General features: G+C 38.1%; 1 protein-coding gene across 4 annotated transcripts in view; it reads left to right on the forward strand.

Annotated features, from left to right (window-relative positions):
- The window catches only part of sema5b (sema domain, seven thrombospondin repeats (type 1 and type 1-like), transmembrane domain (TM) and short cytoplasmic domain, (semaphorin) 5B), a 295,363-nt gene that overhangs the window by 196,087 nt on the left and 80,183 nt on the right, over window positions 1-19,093 (forward strand). For all 4 annotated transcript variants that reach the window (XM_015381707.1, XM_015381709.1, XM_015381711.1 and 1 more), the window contains 4 exons: window positions 3,325-3,387; window positions 4,121-4,219; window positions 4,328-4,541; window positions 15,728-16,013. In XM_015381707.1, coding sequence (XP_015237193.1) covers window positions 3,325-3,387; window positions 4,121-4,219; window positions 4,328-4,541; window positions 15,728-16,013 — 662 coding nt within the window. The remainder of the gene's footprint in view (window positions 1-3,324; window positions 3,388-4,120; window positions 4,220-4,327; window positions 4,542-15,727; window positions 16,014-19,093) is intronic.

Consider the following 19,093-nt stretch of genomic DNA (forward strand, 5'->3'; position numbering starts at 1 on the left):
TGATTTAACAGGAAGCCAATGAAGAGAAGCTAGGATAGGCGAGATATGATCTCTCTTTTTAATTTTTTTTTTGCCCTTATAATTTACATGTCCTTTGGTCTATACCACATATTGTAAAATCAAGTATTTATAGATTTTTTTTATGTAAAGTTAAAACAGTTACCCTTAAAAAGTTTTTTTTTTTATCATTTAATATTTTTTTTCTACATACTACTGTATTTCTAGTGGTTAACATTTCTTTGTCCAACTGTTGCAAACTTTGATCAGACGTTAGGGGATCATTTGGGTGGGAGCACAAAAACTTTCTTGTAAACTAAGGGAGGGCCCAGTAAGAAAAGTTTGGGATCCACTTAGGCCCGTTGCAACAGGGCACGCAAACCAAGAATTGCCTAGGGCCCCGAGCTGGGCAAGGGGCCCTTATAAACTGCATCTAGCATATTGACTAGGCGCCATTGTTCCCATTGTGCCCAATACCAAAACACGTCTTAACATGGAAAACTCCAGTACCTAAGGAAAAAGCTGCTCAGAAATATATATATATATATATAATTTTTTTATGTTTCAGATGAAAAACTTATTGTCTTGTATTTTTTATTCACATTCATATTCATATGAATGTGAATAATTAAAAATTCATATTAAAAATTCATATTAAATGAATGTTTTTAGGTTTACAAACTTGTTTTTTGAGGTATTTTCACAGAATTCACAGAATATGATTATAAGCAAAACCTTTTCAGGAAACTTATGAAGTACATTAAATATCAGAAGATTTAAAAAAAGAACACTAATGGACTCTACCACCAAACTGATTATGGGTTGTCTTTGGGTCTTTCAGCAGCAAAGTGTTCCAAAAAATGTAACCAAATCATCATGAAAAATATCTAAAAAGAAACGCTCTCTCTTTATTTCTGTACTCCAACCTTGTGAAATGTTATTAAAGAAGATTTTAAAAAATTTGCCTAAATCTGGGTTATTATAATTTTAACATTAAAGAGGCATTATGAAGTTTTCTAATAATACTGCCACCTGTGGCCAAAACACAGAACTGCAGCACTCTTCTTTTCATTCTCGTAACTCACATTCGTACTCCGCAAGGTTTGTTATTTCTTTTTTTCACCTTACTTGGAGTTGCAATTGGTGTCTGGGTTGAGCTGGATGATGGTCGCCTCTGAGTATCCAAAAAATCTGCCTTGAATATAACACTAGGTTGGACCTCTTCAGCATGGATGCGCTTAAGGTCACATCGGCCGGACAGCGTGGAAACTTCTGACCCCAAGTAAATGAAGGAAAGGCTATAAGCTTAGCATCAGTGGTGAACTATTGAGGTGTCAGTCTGCTCATCAATTTATGTTTAATTCATAAATGGTCTGTTTTAAAGGTATTTTTCAGTAAAAACTTACATAATGTCTCTTTAACCACTTATCATCCACCTCATTCTGGGTAATCCTCGCCTATTTTGCATACCCAAATGCAGAGATGGGAAGTAACGAAGTACAAATACTTTGTTACTGTACTCAAGTAGATTTTTCTGATATTTTTACTTTACTTTACTACTTATTTTTATGGCGACTTTTTACTTCTACTCCTTACATTTTTACACAAATATCTGTACTTTCTACTCCTTACATTTTAAAAAATTGTCTCGTTACTTTAGTTTTGAATCATTTCAATGGAGTTACCGTTATTATTTTTCACGTCATTAATACCAAATTCAATCTAATTGGATGGGAATCTACGTTGCATTTGACGCACCACTACAAGATGAATCGACATATTCGGCGGTATTCATTGGCGGCAAATCATTGCAGCTTGGTGGCGGTGGCGTTAGCATAGTAGCATGGACGACGAGATGATTGAAAATGAACACAACGGAGATCTAGTCCTATTGGCAGACATCCATTTAAAATGTAGGCAACGGCATGAAAAAAGTGGTTTCTACTTTTACTTTTATACTTTAAGTAAAATTACAAGCCTGTACTTTGTTACTTTTACTTGAGTAAAGAAGTTTAATCAGTACTTCCACTTTTACCAGAGTATTTTTTAACACAAGTATCTGTACTTTTACTCAAGTACGGAAAGTGAGTACTTTTGCCATCTCTGCCCAAATGGAAAAGCAAATAACTTAGGAACTGTAAGCCCAAGTTACATGTGCAATACATAATTTGAAAGCTAACACTCTAGTTTCCTAATATATAAATTAAAATTGGGTGAGTCGAACACAGACCAGCCTGGATTAGTTCAAACATGACTCAGAGTTGTTGTTTTTTATTCTCGGAATTGATGGGTCTTTTTTGAACAGCAGTAATACAGACATTCTTTATAAAAGGCAGGTTTTATTGTATTATATTTGTTCTACATCATGTCAACCACACATGCAGAACATTTCAGACCTCTAGCTATAACAGTTCCAGAGCTGTGGGGTATGGAACTTTTGATGTCAGCTTGGAGTTGCGCGCAATGGCTCCACCTGCTGGTAAAAATTTTACCGGTGGAATTTAATGCATTCTGATTCATTAGCCCCACTTAAGGTCCACTGGGTCGCTGGCAACCCGGTGGACCTTTAGTGGGGATAATTGGGGGTTAATTGTGCCACTGACTAAATCTAACAAGAGGATTTTCTAAGGTTTACTGTTTCTAAAGTATGCAGCCACAATAAAAGATAGATTACGTTTAAGGCTTTGGACATATCTTATCATTGTGGTGGTACTTTAAACACAGATAGAAAATGGGAAAAAGTAGGTGAAATGAGGCCAGTGACACACAGGGCCCTCTGGCACCTGCTGATGCACAGCTCCGACCAAATTAGGACCATCTCTCAACCCACTGAACATAATCCAGCGGCGCTCCGGTGGCCAAGAATCCTGTGTACATACATTAGTATGTTTGCAGTGCAGCTGCTGCTGCCTGCATCCATAATTAAGCACAACACCTACTGTAACCATCAACAGGAAAATAATTGGCTCATGGAGATGTTGGTGGAACAGGGCAGTGGAGGTGAGCGTTGCAAACTTTTCAAGAAAGAGAAGAATTGGAAAGAAGAAAGCCATTTAGATGCTAATGCTGTCCTCAGCGCTTCGGCTGCCTCGTTGCATGCCTCACCCTCTTCACTCCAATGGGCTCTTTGCTGGCAATCCAATCGCAATGTGTACACAATAAACAAACAGCAGTAGGGTTAAAGTCTTTTCACAGGCATCTTTTTAACATGCCTTTTGAACGAGCAGAAGTCAGTTGTTGTATAACTTTAAAAGTACCTCAGGCAAGTCTGCACATTGCTTCTCGTCCTCTTTTTCACCACTTTGTCATCTTGTGTTTGTTTCCTAGGCGACAGAGTGGGCACCGGACGAAGAAACCAGGAAGTCATGTCAGAGCAAAGGCAAAACAGAGGTAACCTCCATCACGCCCCCAATTACAGCACTTTGAGTCAGTACAGATCGGCGCACAGTGAAGCCATTTTGATATCTTCTGCCTCGGTGCTTGTTAGTCTCTTGGGAAAGCTCTGAACAGGAGCAATATTTCAGAACCTTCAATCAAAAGTTGCTCTTGTTTGCTCCATAAGGGAGAGCTCAGGCTGCAGGGGAGGGAAATGGGAATAAACACACCCATGGGGATTTATTGGGACTCTTAGAAAGGACATCCTTTGGAGAAATGTCTGTGAACAGCTGCTGAGTTCAATTGTCTCTTTCATATGAATTTGCAGGAACTGATTGCAAAATCATATTTATCTCCCACAGAGACCACAGGGTGAAGACTGAAGTCAAATGCGCAAAACTATTTTCTTTACTGTAATTACCTCACTTCTCAGCAGCAAGGACCTGTAAATCAATGCCACACTTTTGTTCGAGAAGATTTGATTCTTTGTGCAGAAACACGTATTTGACTTCAAGCCTTTGTCAATGCCACAAATAAGCTGCCATTTTCTTCCAAACTGGCGTTCATATTTCTCTACAATAGATCTCCAAGTGAAAGCTGCAGACACGGCGGGGCAATTTAGCACCAGAAAACTTGCTCCATTGTTCTCCTTAGTAATTTGTTCTACAGTATGCAGGAAACAAAATACAGATTTTAGCCTGCTGTTACATTTTACAAGCTTTCATTTTTTATCTTTTTTTTTTTACAGATGGAATGCCAGAACTACATCAGAGTCCTGCTGGTGAACAAGACTGAGGTTATGACCTGTGGCACTAATGCTTTCCAGCCACTATGTATCACCAGAGAGGTAGAGTCAGGAAATAATTTATATGAAATCATTGACATCACTTTTTTCTCCTTCCTATTTCTAATCAGGTTTCGATGTTTGTCTTCTCATCTTTGCTTTTCTTTGAAGGTGGGAAACATCAGCAGAGTGCTGGAGCGTGTGAACGGTGTGGCGCGTTGCCCGTACGACCCTCGTCACAACTCCACGGCCGTGGTAACAGAAAGCGGAGAGCTTTACGCTGCCACTGTCATCGACTTCTCAGGACGCGACCCGGTCATTTACAGGAGTCTTGGCGGCATGCCTCCGCTGCGCACAGCCCAGTACAACTCCAAATGGCTCAATGGTAATACAACACAACACTGAGAAGTTAAGAGTACTATATAAGTGCCTTGCAAAAGTCCTTATATAAACTTATATGAGAAAAAAACAAAGAAGTGGAGAATTATGAAGGGTAGGAAATGGATAAACTGTTTTGATCATTTCATTTACAATTATCTCCAGTCTAACAGGCATGTATTTTCTTGCCTTTTTATTTCATATATCTAAACTAGCACTACAAATTACAAAAGTCATCCTAAAAAACATAGTTCAAACAACATAAAGGAAGGAAAAAAAAACATAATGTAAGCTTTGATGGTCTCAGGAAGCTCTTTTCAATCCATATAATGAAGAAGGAAAAAATGTTTGCTAGTGGCCGCATCATGCTTTGGAAATACTTTCCTTTATAGCTGACATGGAAGGGAAACTGGTTAGTGATAGAGCTTAATGCAATGTTATCTTAAAAAATTTATTTTGTTATAATCCAGTAATTGGTGTTGGTCTGTCAGATTAAATTTACTACACTGAATCTCCAACTTAAATTAATTTTCTTCAATTGGTTAGAAGTAATTAAATGTACTTAGCTCAACTTAATTTATTCACCTTGGCAAGTTATAATCTAAATAAAATAATTTGGACCAACTTGATTCAATTATATGTTACCAATAGCAGCAGTTTCTTGAGGCTAAACTGAAAGTCCCTTCAGGGTCCTTCGTTTTTTGCGGTTCTCCTCGTTATCTACCTGTGCTATACTAATGGAGGGCTCCTGTTCGAGTGCTCAACCACAAGTAAGGGGATTCATTTTGTTATTATTATCTTTTGGCTGTGTAAAAAAAGAGTCAATTCAGCAAGTTTACTAAGTTAAGCGAGGGCCTACATTTCAGAACAGGAGATTGCATTAGATGCGGAGCTAAATCAGCACCCTGAGGGAGCTTTCTGTTTAGCCCGTTTCCTTTTTCAGAGGAGATATTGACTTTTCAAGATATGAATTTGCTAACCTGACTCCGCCAGATGGATTTGCTCCGCATATCCATCTGGAAACCTTCCGCTGAAGTAATTTTGGGAAGGGGCGAAAAAACTGGTTAGCTGATTGGCTTATGTTGGTGATAGACGGGCCAAATAAACCAATCAGATCAACGAAGCATATGACGTACTAACAACGACGAAAACACAACCACAAGCCAGGCTACTCTTGCCGAAACCGGGAGAAGAGCAAAAACATCTTTTCCTCTGAGAAAAGCCTCCAGAGCAGTGTTTTGCTCTTCTTTCAGTGAAGAAATACTCTGTAATTCCGATAAAACTTGCTCGATAGCCACGCTAACGCTAGTTTCATCGGCTGAAGCCGCCATGTTCTTTAGACTGAACTGTCGCGCTTCTCGTTGCGTTACACCTCAACCCACCTCAAAGTTTGGTGAACGGCTCCAAATTTTCTTCAACGGAGAGTCTCCAGACTGATTAGCGAGTGAAATCTTGAAGATCGCGAGATCAGGATGGTCTCACGAGGCTATGAATTTGCAGCATTTGAAATTTCAATGCCAGTTCTCACATTGTCCATGCAAGTTGTCAGTGATTTAGCTCCATTTTTTTAGAGTGTTGTTGTAACCTGATTAAATTTTAAAAACCATCTGAACACTTTTGCAACGTGCTGTAAAAGATTTTTTGGGTTTTGTCCCAGATAACTATATTTGTGTTCTAAATTCTAATATTCTTTTAATCATTGCTTATTTAACAAGATACCCCACAGAGATAAACTGGATGTGCTGATTTTTTGTTAGACCTCAGAGCATTGGGTCAAACCTTAGAATTGTTCATTGTGAAATAAGAACATTACAGTTTTAAATTTATGGGAATTCTGCTGAAATTTTGAGGAAATTGCAAAGTGCTCTGCTGATGCCAGTATTTCACAGACCTAATGTGTTATGATTGTTTAATGCTCCTAAGAGAACTGTGATCTATGCAGACATATCTTCTGACCTTTTCTAAAGCCTGTTGGATTGTCCACAAAAGCTGTTTCAACCAGTCTGAAAATTCCTGCTATTTCCTTAAACATTTTCACTGGCGTCTTTGGAGCAGCATATGAGCCAAGTCAACACTTTCTCCTCCAGAAGAAGTTGTATGTTGTTACAGCTGAGGTAGACCTGTCCAGCAGGGATATTTGGAATGAATTAGAGAGGCTGTATTGGTGGAGACTTGTATGTGGAACAGGAATCAGTGGGATTTATGAAGTGGAAGGAAGGTGGAATGCTGTTTATCCTACAGGGCTTAGTGTCAATAATCTACCTGCTGCTGACACTGGTTCTTTTCCTGGGAACACACTGCTGCAGATTCACCCTGAACCTGTCAGAAATGTAGATATATCTTCAACTGAATTTCATTTTTCCAAATTCAAGACCATGAAAAATACATTTTTCATTGTCATTTCAGTATTTTTGAAATACCTCATATTTTGGAATTGTAAGTGTGTACGCTGTCCTTGTAGCATACAGAAACAGTATAGAATGGTCTAAGTGTGTTTTGCAGTGTAAGATTTCTTTGTTTTTTTCTATAAGGAGAGGATTTAGGTGGAGTGGGGTGTTGATTATGGGATTCTCAGATACAAGGCACAACAATTACAGTATCTGGGGGGAAAAATGATGGCAGTTGGAGCAAAGGGACGGATTGAGCTTAAATACCTAAACCTGTTCTAGGATAGATTGGTTGGGATCACTGCAAATATAATATTTAGGAAGGGACATCCTTTTCTGTTCTGTTGTTTAGTTAAACAGGGAAGGATTTGCAATTAAATGTTCGATATGCAAATAATTATACTTTTTTTCTCTAAAGTTTAAAAAACATGAGGAAATCTTGAGTCTTTAAAGTCTTGATCCTCTTAACAAACCTTGGTTCTCCTCTTCCTTGGCTGTCCAGTCTAAAAGATTTTTTATTTTTAGGAGAAGTGTAGTTTTATAAGTGAAGGAGACTAATAAAAGCTGAATGAGATGGCTTTAGTGTGCTTATCAGAGAGGATGGATGGCAACGTCTGATGCAGAGATGTGGAATCACCGAGTGGTATAATTATTCCTCACCCCACGGAGAGGGTGAAATTACAGCAAACAGCATGCATCACACCATGCAGGGCCTCTGCCTGTGTATGCACGCAGGTGTGTGCTTGTCACCGAGTACTTAGACAGTAGGCAGCAGGAGCAGCTTGTGGGCTGCAGCTGTATGTGTGTCCTTTAAAAACCACACACACAAGCAAAAAAAAAAAAAAGTATGCGAAATGAGGCGAGACAGAGAAAGATGAGTAACAAAGTAGATCAGCATAATCACAGCTGGCTACGCAGACAGTCAAGCACATATCGGTCGTCATTCGAGTGTTCAAGCCTGTTTTGCTTCGTGGCTGCTTCTGGTAGGGTTATGGAGTTGAGCTCCCAGTGGATTTTAAGGTGTGAATGAAAATCTTATTTCCAGCTCTAATCTCTCTGGTTCAGAAGACCCAGAGGATTAGAAGTCAAAGATATCCTGGATCTAATCTATTCTCCCTTATTAGATTAGCAGGCTGCCAGGTGTTGACCGACTGTTTTCCATCATACATCTGAATGTCAAAGAAAAGTTTGGAGTCTGGAGTCAAGAATCTAAACAATGTGTGGCTTTGGCAGCGCTGGTATGGAGAGTTAAAAAGACTTACTATAAATCAGTGGCGATTTTTTATTGAATACTAAGGAGGCTAAACCTCCCCTGTAAATTTTGTAAATTTACAGGGGAGGTTTAGCCTCCCTCACTAAATAGAACTCGTTGTTGGTAAAATATGCATTTTCAAACTCCATAAATGTTGTTATTAAACTGCATTAAATATACGTATCTCCTCTCCGCTCTGGAGCAGCAGGACGCTGCCTGTCAGCCTCTAAAAGAAATCCCTATTAAGGTTTGAGCCTCCATCTATTGAGGTAAGCAGGGAGAAAGTAGAGCCCTGATTGGACAAAACGCCAAAATACGTCACTTCAAGTGAGGCTAAACCTCTTAGGGGGTCTATGGAGCAGGATGGGTCATGAAGCTGGCTGCTCGATGCTGATTGGCAAACATACTTAATGATTTTTGACTGACAGTGGCCAGACAGGGATAAGGTCTTATTCAGTAGTCGAGAGGAACAGTTGTCATTTAGTCAGAACAGTCGTCTTGTGCTGAACTCTTGCCGTGGGTTCTGGAGTTTATTATTTCATAACAGCTATTTTCTCAGAGTTGTAGTGATGTGTTTTACGGTTTCAACATTTGTTAATGCAATAAGTGACATTTGGATTTATTTACTTTACTAAGCCTCCTCTGTTTCAAAGAGCAGCAGTCACCACTGCAATGAATTAATCTTTTACTGCAGCAGAATAATCACACATTTCAAAACTAGAGAACTCAAACCTTTTATTTCAGTGTGGGAAGAACGCAGATGAAAAAAGTTATTAACACCTCACAGATTTCAGCCACTTTAAGAATTATAAGATCTATCAGAGAGATGGATCTAGGAACAGTTTCCACAAGTACCCGAGCCCAACTCATTGCAGTGCTTTTTTTTCCCAGGTTTTCAGGAGCTTTGGCAGGTACACTGAATAATATATTAGCTTTGGGTAAAATAAAAAGTGTTTTGCTGCTTCACTCTATTTAACTTTGCCATGGTTTTGCTTTTCTTTAGGGTAAGTTCACTGCCTACAAAGGCCTAGAGTTGTAATGTATCATGGGAATCTGCATATAGTGAGAGAAGTACTAGCAGAAAATATCACAATGTAGGTTAGATTAGATTAGATTAGATTAGATTAGATTAGATTAGATTAGATGAGCTTTATTGATCTCACAGCGGAGAAATTCACTTGTCACATATTGGCATAGAAGTCAAAGAAGGTGCAAACAAGGAGGAAAAAGGTGCATTAAGAATAAACAATAAACAATATATATACAGTATATCAAGATAAATAAGGATTAAGGTGCAAGTGTACATGTATTGCACACAATGAAAAACAAAATAAAAATAAGAGATTAAGAAATAAAAATAAAAATATGTACAATCCAGATGGCTTATATACAGGTGGATTTACTTTTACGTTAAAGTGTAGTAGGTAATTATTGCACATTCAGCATATTACACAGAATATTGCCCAGTCAATAAATAAAAAACTACAATATAGCTGTACAGTGGTTTCTGTGGTAAAGCTATCAGTTGAAGTTTCAGTTACAAGCACATAGCATGCTGGGAAGAGTCACTGTTCAAGAATCCTGTTAGATGCTTGTATTGAAGAATATTAACATGTCCAAACAATCTCGTGCTGAAGTGTCAAAAACATAGCAATGTAATACTAGAGCTATTTGTTGTTATGGCTCCATCATCTTCTGTTCTAGGAAAAACAAAATACACAGCTGCACTAGCAACACAGATAAAGTAAAACTTTCACCTGACAAAAGCACTGAAGTCTAATCCCAAAAGAGTATAGAAAGTTCCATGTTTGTTTGTGAGCACAAATAGGTTATTTACGGCTATTACTTCCTATTACTTTGTTCATATTAATCAAGTATAACTTCCAAAACCTGCTGCATCTGAGCTACTATGACTTCTAAGAAAAAAATCAGGTGCAAAATGATTATGCCAATTCAACACGACGTGGTCTATCTATGTCGGACTATCAAGTTAGTAATGCAGCCTACTGCCATGTAACATAATTTTAACATTTTCTTTTTTTTTCCTCCAGCAGAGGATATTAAGCAAAATGCCATAAGGATATTTTATTTAAAAATGCCCCCTTATAGGTTGATAATATACCTTATAGCTAAAGAGACTGGGTGATACTCATTTAAGCAGAGTTTTATTGAAAATCTTTGTTTTTACAGTACTTTGTTTAAAAATGCCAAGTATTGGAGAAGTATTAAAGCTGGGGGGTGGTGCAGCCCCCTTAAAACACCAGACGTCATTTAGACGTTGGTTTTTAGGCTAAATCTTTTCAGTCTGTCATAGTCTTGATATAGTCCAGAAATAGATGTTGAAAACCGGTCTGTGTTTGGTTCATCTTGTCCCACATTAATCCAATAATTGATGTTGAAAAAACTTTGCAAACCCAGTTTTCAGCCTCCTTTTGAACGATCTGGAAATTATTGCTTTTCTACTTTCACTTTTCAACCAAATGTACACGTCGTTCGGACATTAATCGTGTCTTCTTTTCAATGTCTTCTCAACCAATTTGAGCTTGGTGGGAGGGGCTAAGCACGTGACCCACTCTACCCTATTGTGCTGCTTTTTTCTCTAGCTCTAATGGTCAGCCTAGCTACACACCAGAGCAGGAATTAGGTACATAAAATACCTGGATATTTGTAAAGATGTGTTCTTAAAGAAAGCTCTACGTCAAAATGTACCGTTGAAAAAAAAAAAATAACATTATATGCGGGGTTACAGTAGGCATCTGGAGGTGAAGTTTTCTATAAGTAAAATGTCTTCTAGAAAAATCCACGTCCAGTTGCGTAAGCTGAATTTTTCAAGCTTGACCATAACCTGGATGACTGAGAATCTTCATAGATATTATAATTACAGTAATCATTTGATATTGATATACTTGTATTAGGTACGAACAGAAAAGAGGTTTAAGTAACCCATCATATTTGCACCCATACACCTTCACTATTCTGATGCAGATCATATCAATGCCCTTTGTATACACATTGGTAGGAAAAAAAAAAAAAAAAAAACTAAAGACCTAACTCAGGTTTGGCTCATTAAATCCACATTCATCTCCTTTTTTACTCAGCTAATAAAGCCATCAGAGAAATGCAGTGTTTCATTTGGCCTTTAGCCTCAGGGAAAGAATAACTGATGCTTTTGAACAACCTCTGTTGCGGTAACTACATGTTTGCTAAAACTAATTAACCCAGTGCAAACTACAATAGTCTCAATTAAGCTGTGGTGTTGTAGATATAGTTACTGAATGATTACTTTGACTGCTTTGTCTGCCGATGATAAATCTACTCAGATTGTTTTGCTTTCTGTGACACGTTTCCTTGTCATTATTTAGAACACAAACTGAGAACAAACTGATTAGGACATTCACTTCATTAAACCTAAACTGGATAAGTTGATTAGATTACCTGCTAAATTAGCCAGTGCTGCTTAAAGACGCCTGCTCCACATTTCTGCAGACTAATCAGAGAAGGAGAGAGAATTATAAAACTTGATTACAGCTTCAAAAATTTGCATCCCTCCTGCAGCTGATTATGTTTTTCTTTTTTTTTTTTTTCCCACACCACAAGTGGTTTTAATCAGCATCGCAGTCAGAAACGGGGAGGTGAATGGAATTATGCGGCCGCTGCCCTCCGGACATCAGGGTTTTTGGTTCCTCCTGCTCAATTTCAGGGCTTTATTTTAAACATAATGTCTTGCTTGCCCCGAGGGCACCTTCTATCGTAGTAGTTAACAGGATTCCCTCTCTGAGAGGCAAACTGTGTTGCAATATCAGCATTGTTATTTCGGTGTATCTATCCATGTATGTGTGCAAATTAGGATCAAATTATTTCCATTTTTGTTTGTGCTGCTGTATATGTGTCTGAGTGGGATATCACTTACAATAAATAGGTCCCAGTGGTGAACTGAAGCAACACTAAAGCTGAGTAGTCTTTTCTTTTTTAATCATTTGTGCTCTGGGCTGTGAGACAGATGAAAACAGAACAGAACAAAACAAATCTTGGGTGTTGGAAACCACCATCAGCTCAGTGTCAAAACAGCAGTGCAGTTTTTTCCATTATGGAGAGCTCCTTTTTTCATACATTTTTTGCAGGGAAGTTCTGCTGTCTTCTGCCTCACAAAGTGCAATGTGATAGCAGCAGGATATTATCTTTATTCCATATCTTGAAAAACGGCTAAAAAAAAAAACCTCTTGAATAGATCAATACTTGGTAGCACAAGGTTTTAAAATGTAAACGAAAATGATACATGGTTTAAAATAAGTTTTAATAGCCCCCTTTTTATCTAATACCCCTAAAATTCAATTTCATATGATATTTTTTTTTATTTAAATGTCACCTTATATAAAATTCACCCATTCATGTCCATATTTCTCCAGCAGGGTTGTGAGAAGACAGCTTTATCTGATGCCAATTGGAGGCAGGTTGAATTAAACCCACCCATTTCTAATTCTATCTTACTATATGCAGCTGTTGCAAATGCCTCAGAAATTTAATCAGAAAGCATTGTAAAAAAAAAATGGAATCTTGAAGCCCAATTATTTCTTAATAATTTCTCAAAAACAGCATCATGACAACCGAGGAATGCAGCTGACAATTCAGGAATAAAGTTGTGAAAAAGCTGGCTGTAAAAGAATGTGCAAGCTGTAAAAATCTAATAAAGCACTGTACATGCAACTGTGACAAATCAGAAACACTACGGCTCACATGCAAACCTGTTAAGACATTGCAATTCCCCTAAACTCAAAGGCGGAACAAAGAGAGCACAGATAAATGAAGCAGTCATGAGGAGACCTATGGATGTGCTACAGGATCCACAAATCAGGTTGGGGAAGATATCGACAGGACAGCTTTTATATGCATATTCCACAAATCTGTCATTTATGAAAGAATACAAAGGGCAAAGCCTTTGTAGCCATAAATCCATAGGAAGCCTCCTTGGCAGTTTACCAAAGCCAGTGCAGGGACACAGCAAATATGTGTGGAATATGTACTCTGCTCAAAAGAAATATAGGGAACACTTAAACAACACAATATAACTTCAATCAAATCAAATTAGGAAGAAATACTGATAGACAACCAATTTCACTTGGTGCTGTGTAGATACTGTAGAATAGAATAATGTAAAAACTAGACACTCATTAAAGGAGTGGTTCTGCAGATGGGAATGACAGACCACTTCGCAGTACCTTTGCTTTCTGGCTGATGTTTTGGTCACTTTTGAATGTTGGTGATGCTTTCACACTCATGGTAACAAGAGAAGGACTTTGCAACCGACACAAGTGGTTCAGGAAGTGCAGCTCATCCACGATGACACATCAATGCGACCTGAGACAAAAAGGTTCGCTGTGTCTGTCAGCATAGTTTCCGGAAGCTGAAGGTGCTATCAGGAGACAGGCCAGTACACCAGGAGATGTGGAGGAGGCCACAGAAGGGCACCAATCCAACAGCAGGACCACTGCCTTCACCTTTGTGCAAGGAGCAACAGGAGGAGCACTGCCAGAGCCCTGCACAATGACCTACAACAGGCTACAAATGTGCATTAATCTGCATAAAACGGTTGAAAAACCGACTCCATGAGGATGGTATGAGAGCCTGAAGTCCACAGATAGGGGTGGTGCTTACAACCCACCATCGTGCAGGATGCCTGGTATTTGCCAGACAATACCAAGATTGGCGAATTTGCCACTGGCACCCTGTGTTTTTCACAGACGAAAGCAGATCCATACTGGGCACATGTGACAGGAGACACTGTAGAGAGCAATCTGCAGTCTGCAACATCCTTCAGATGTTTGTTTTGGCATAGAGTAATGGTGTGGAGTGGTATTTCTGTAGAGAGCCACACAGCTCTCAAAGTGCTCGCCAGAGGTAGACTGCCGAGATGAGATCAGGATGTAATCATGAGACCATTTGCTGCTGCTTCTGGCTCTGGGTTCCTCCTAATGCAGGACAATGCTAGACCTCATATGGCTGGAGTGTGTCAGCAGCTTCTGCAAGATGAAGACATTGAATCTATGTACTGCCCGCCCATTCCCAAGACCTGAATCAAATTGAGCACATCTGAGACATCATGTCTTGATCCATCCATCAACGTCACTTTGCAGCACAGACTGTCCAGGAGTTGGTGGATGCTTTAGTCCAGATCGAGGAGGCGATCCCTTAGGAGACCATCCACCACCTCATCTGGAGCATGTGGCTTTGTGACTGTTGAATTTTGCTAAGTACCTACATTTGCATATCCTCCACTGCTCATTATACTTCCATTATATCATCAGAAAATATAAGGCACACACGCTCAAAAAAGTTTGCATTTCATGTCTGCTGAATTGCAGAATGAAATTACTCTGAACTCTGTATGAAGATCTGCTCTGTTCTCACCTTTTCAAGATCAGTCCCTCTATGTGGTGGAAAACTAAACACAAGCTATCCCCCAAGTTAAACATGGTGGTGGTACCGTTATGGGATGGTTTTCTTCTGCAGGGATAGTTACCTGGTTAAAAATGATGAGTTGATGGATCTAAAGACGAGGAAATCATAGAAGAAAACTTGTTAGAGACTGAACTGAAAAGGAGTTTCACTCTCCAGCATAAACTGAATACAAAGTACAGTTATATTTCAGATTTGTATCACTGGAACTATAATCCAATTATCAATTTCACAATTATACTTGAACCTTGTGGCTGTAATCTGACAAAAAAATGAAGGTTCAAGCCTGATAAGTACATTTTAGAAGTACATTTTTTTACATAACAGCACCATTCTCTAACACCCTTTGAGGAGACAGCCTTTTGGCTTCTCCTAAAACTTTCAGATGAATCTTCTGAAAACAATCCATTGAAAACGTATGCATGAGCCTTGGAAAAAAAAAAAAAAACTTTGGTAATTGTGACATAACGAGAAGAAGCTTCAACTTTTAGGGGTCTCATTCTATTTTCAGATTTTGTCAATCTGCTTTGAGCTCCATAAAGAGAGTTTGACTGAAACTAAATGTGTTTAAAGTCCCTATGTAACTGTCTCCCATGACTCTTCACTGATATAACCGACTAAGTGATATATAAGCTGAGGCCCCTTAATCACTGTCCAACCATTTCTTTAGATGTTTCAAGGCAATAAATGTCAGTTATATCCCATTTCTTAGTCTCTCTCACCTGGAAACCTATGCAATTGTAGGACATTAATCATTCTCTGTGTCATTCAGGGCAATAAATGCAACAGAGGCATCCAGTTTCCATGGATTTAGCATTTAAAGATCAGACAGATTTATATGAAACCATCGTTTAATCCTCTACTCTCCCTCCCCATCTACACCCTCCCATCTTATTTGCTCATTTACCACAGGGGCTTGTTTTCAGACCATCCTAAACAGAAATGTGACAATAGAAGCTCAGGGTTCTTATTGCAATCAGTAATGCAAACAAAGGTCAAAGCAACAGTGTCCAGAAGATGGATGATGCAAATATTTCTGTTTCCCCAAGGATCAACACAGTGATCCTCTCCTCCATTCTGTGTCCTCCTTTCCCATCACAGAGCCCCACTTTATCTCAGCCTACGACATCGGCCTTTTTACCTTCTTCTTCCTGAGGGAGAACGCGGTGGAGCACGACTGCGGCAAGACAGTCTATTCCCGCGTGGCTAGAGTCTGCAAGAACGACATCGGCGGGCGGTTCCTCCTGGAGGACACCTGGACCACGTTCATGAAGGCGAGGCTCAACTGCTCGCGCTCTGGAGAGATCCCTTTCTACTACAATGAGCTTCAGAGCACTTTCTACCTACCTGAGCAAGATCTCATCTATGGCATCTTCACCACCAATGTGTAAGTGAATAAACCCCATAACAAATTATTTGGAATTCAGCAAGTTACTCATGTTGTTCTACTCTTCATATTTGTAAGCTTTATGCTTCCAGTCTTTCCTATAATTAACTGTACATTGAGGTGAGGTCATCATTTGAAATTATTTTAAGATGATATCAAAAACCAATTAATCAGCTATTAACATATCTATGAGTTTTGGTTGATCTGTAGACTTAAATTTAACCTGTGACATGATGGTATATCTAGTGTTACTATGAAAACTATCTAGATAGGTTTGCTTCCTTTTTATCATTTACTGTAGGACTATATCTGTTGGAAAACTGAAATACAGATGAAATCTTTGGGAGGTTCTGTTTTTGGCTCCATTTGCTTCATCTGCTTCTTCTATATATTTGAACATATTAAAGCTTAGATCTTCTTACAGTGACACTTAGTTTTCGATGACTTTTAGAGCTCAGAAAGTATCAGAATTTGGTTATCAGATCCTTTTCTCCAATTGGGAATGGATGGGAAGGAGGTTTTTTTATTAACTTTATATTATCATTTAAAACTAATGTGAAAGGTTTGTTGCGGTTTTCCCAGATTGACAAGTTGGTTTGTTTCTACTCTATCTGTATTATGTGGAGTCAGTAGTCTTTTTTTTTTTTAAGAAGTTTAGTTTTATTTCATTCTGTTTTTGTGTATTTCATGGTCATCTTACAGTGAAGCAACATTCCTTATTTAACTTGAAAGGCGGTATTCATATAGCTTTTTCCTTATCTTCTCATTTATCTACTCTAGGGTCTGTAATGCAAATTAAACAGGAGCAGAAATAAGCCTAAATGAGTTTTTTCATTTGTGACGTTAAGAAGTTCTATTTACTTTGGATGAATAAGGTATCTGAAGTAAGAAAGTTTGTTAGCTTTCAGCGTAACAATATAAATTACATGCTCATTTTGACATAAATGAAGAAATATATTTTTATTTGTTTGCACACTGTATTGTACATGCACACTCCTGCAGCAAACTTCAGCCAGAGATTGCTTCCAGATTTTCCAGATGGCATGTTTTTTTGCCAAACTGCTATAGACACTGTTTCATCTTCATTTTTGCCCTTTATATTGACTGAAAGACAGGAGTACACAGACAGACAGACAGACAGACAGACAGACAAAAGGAAAGACAGACAGACAGACGGACAGAAGGAGAAACGCTATCTGTTTTGAATAGAATGCAGAGAGAAAATTTAACAGCAAAAGTTAAAGTTGAACACAGGTTAAGTTGTCCCCAGAAAAAAAAAAATCAACTATGATTTTAGTTAAGATTATTTAAAAATGTCACAGTGAACATAAAAACAAAATGTTAACTTGAACCAAAATGTTGTCCATGTGTTTTCCAGTGAGCATGTTCAGCATTTGCTCTCTTATTTTTTTAATTCCCTATTAATATGGAGCTGTCCGTGGTGCTGAAGAAACTGACGCACCCTCCTGTTCTGAAATGCCAATAACTTTGTCTTGGCACATTCTGATCTAAAGACTTTTCAAATGATATTGAGCCAAAGACCTTCGTAACATAGAATCAGCTTTATGGTTAGAGTAAGAAATAGTAGAGCCTAATAAAGCTACTTGTTTTAGAAACCGATTATTTAATATTCCCATGATAACTGTGTTGCACCAGAGCGTATCTTCAATTAAATACTTTATAGGAAGCATGACCAGTTTGACAGTTGTTTAATGTTATCTGAAATCAGAGCATATTAATCCAACCGAGAATATAAAACATATGTTTACATAGTGGTTACATGCTATTTCTGCTCAACAAACAATATTAGCCCCGCACAAAATATGCACTAAGCTGCATAACTTGTAATTATATACTAAAATAGCAATTAAAGCAGAGGATTTGAAGCACTGAGATGATATTTACTTTCATATGATAATATTACAGACATACATCTGTTTTTCTTTTCTCCAATGGAAACTCTAAGCTCCATATCCAACTGATCCAGTTAAAAATCTTCAGTGCTATGATTGTTATAATATTTTTCTACACTACTGGCACTTTTGGGAAGATAATCACTTAAAGAAAATTAAAAATAAGCAAAATTGATAGTTTATTTCTGTGTTGATTAGGGTTCTCTACAATTAAGTATAGTATAGTTTTAAAAAATTGCACCAAACCCCACTTGGATTGGAAAAAAAAGTAACCATAATGCACTTCTTTTTAAACTTTTTTTTAAATCTAGATATGTGTCTCTGCATTGTGGCTCTTCTGCATCACAAGTTCCTATCTCTACAAAACAATCATCCAGATGTGATGGAAAAAAATCTCAGCTATGTTTAAGACTTTGGAAGGGGAATTGCTGATAATTGCAGAAAGCAATGGGAAAAAGAGCATTTATTGAAATTTTATAAATTGGATAAAAGTTCCACAAATCCCAAACTAGCTTTTAGAGTTTCTACTACTATATTAAAGAATAATATAATATTGGCTTGAAAAGTCTAAGAACTGGTATTTTAACTGGCAGGTTTAGATGTGGTCCTGAACGGAAGTATTAAAATAGGCATTTATGAAATTTTCCCAAATGACATTAAACTTTAACAAATCCCAAACCGTGTTTGATATAGTCTAACATAATTAAGGTTTGAAGGGTCAAATAATACACATTTTAAAACTAGAGTGGATTAAATACAGACAAAAGTCATTGAATAGCTCTTTATAAAGGTGTTTCCCGATTCAAAAGCACCAGTCGGAAGACAACTTCAACTTTGTGCGTCTGTTATTGTGGATGACAGGCCGATGGCAGCTATCCCAATGCTAACACCATCCCATCTCTGCTAATGGACAGCTGAGAAAGTAGGCAATCCAGTGAGTTACCAGTGCTGGATGCTCAGTTACCAATGCCAGCCTATCATTAATCAGATTAGTAGCCCACCATATTTTAAAATCTGTTGGAGGAGGAGCTGTTTTCTGACTTCCATGATGCTGTGAGGCTTTTAATGTATGATCTGTACATGCTTCTTTGGGTTTTGCAAACAGAGGAGTGGACTCAACTTAGTTTTCTAGGGGGGAGATGTTTGCAGCACAGCTGAGCGGAGCTT

This window comes from Cyprinodon variegatus, unplaced genomic scaffold (genome assembly GCF_000732505.1).
Source record: "Cyprinodon variegatus isolate N-32 unplaced genomic scaffold, C_variegatus-1.0 Scaffold239, whole genome shotgun sequence".
In the NCBI taxonomy this organism is placed as follows: Eukaryota; Metazoa; Chordata; class Actinopteri; order Cyprinodontiformes; family Cyprinodontidae; genus Cyprinodon; species Cyprinodon variegatus.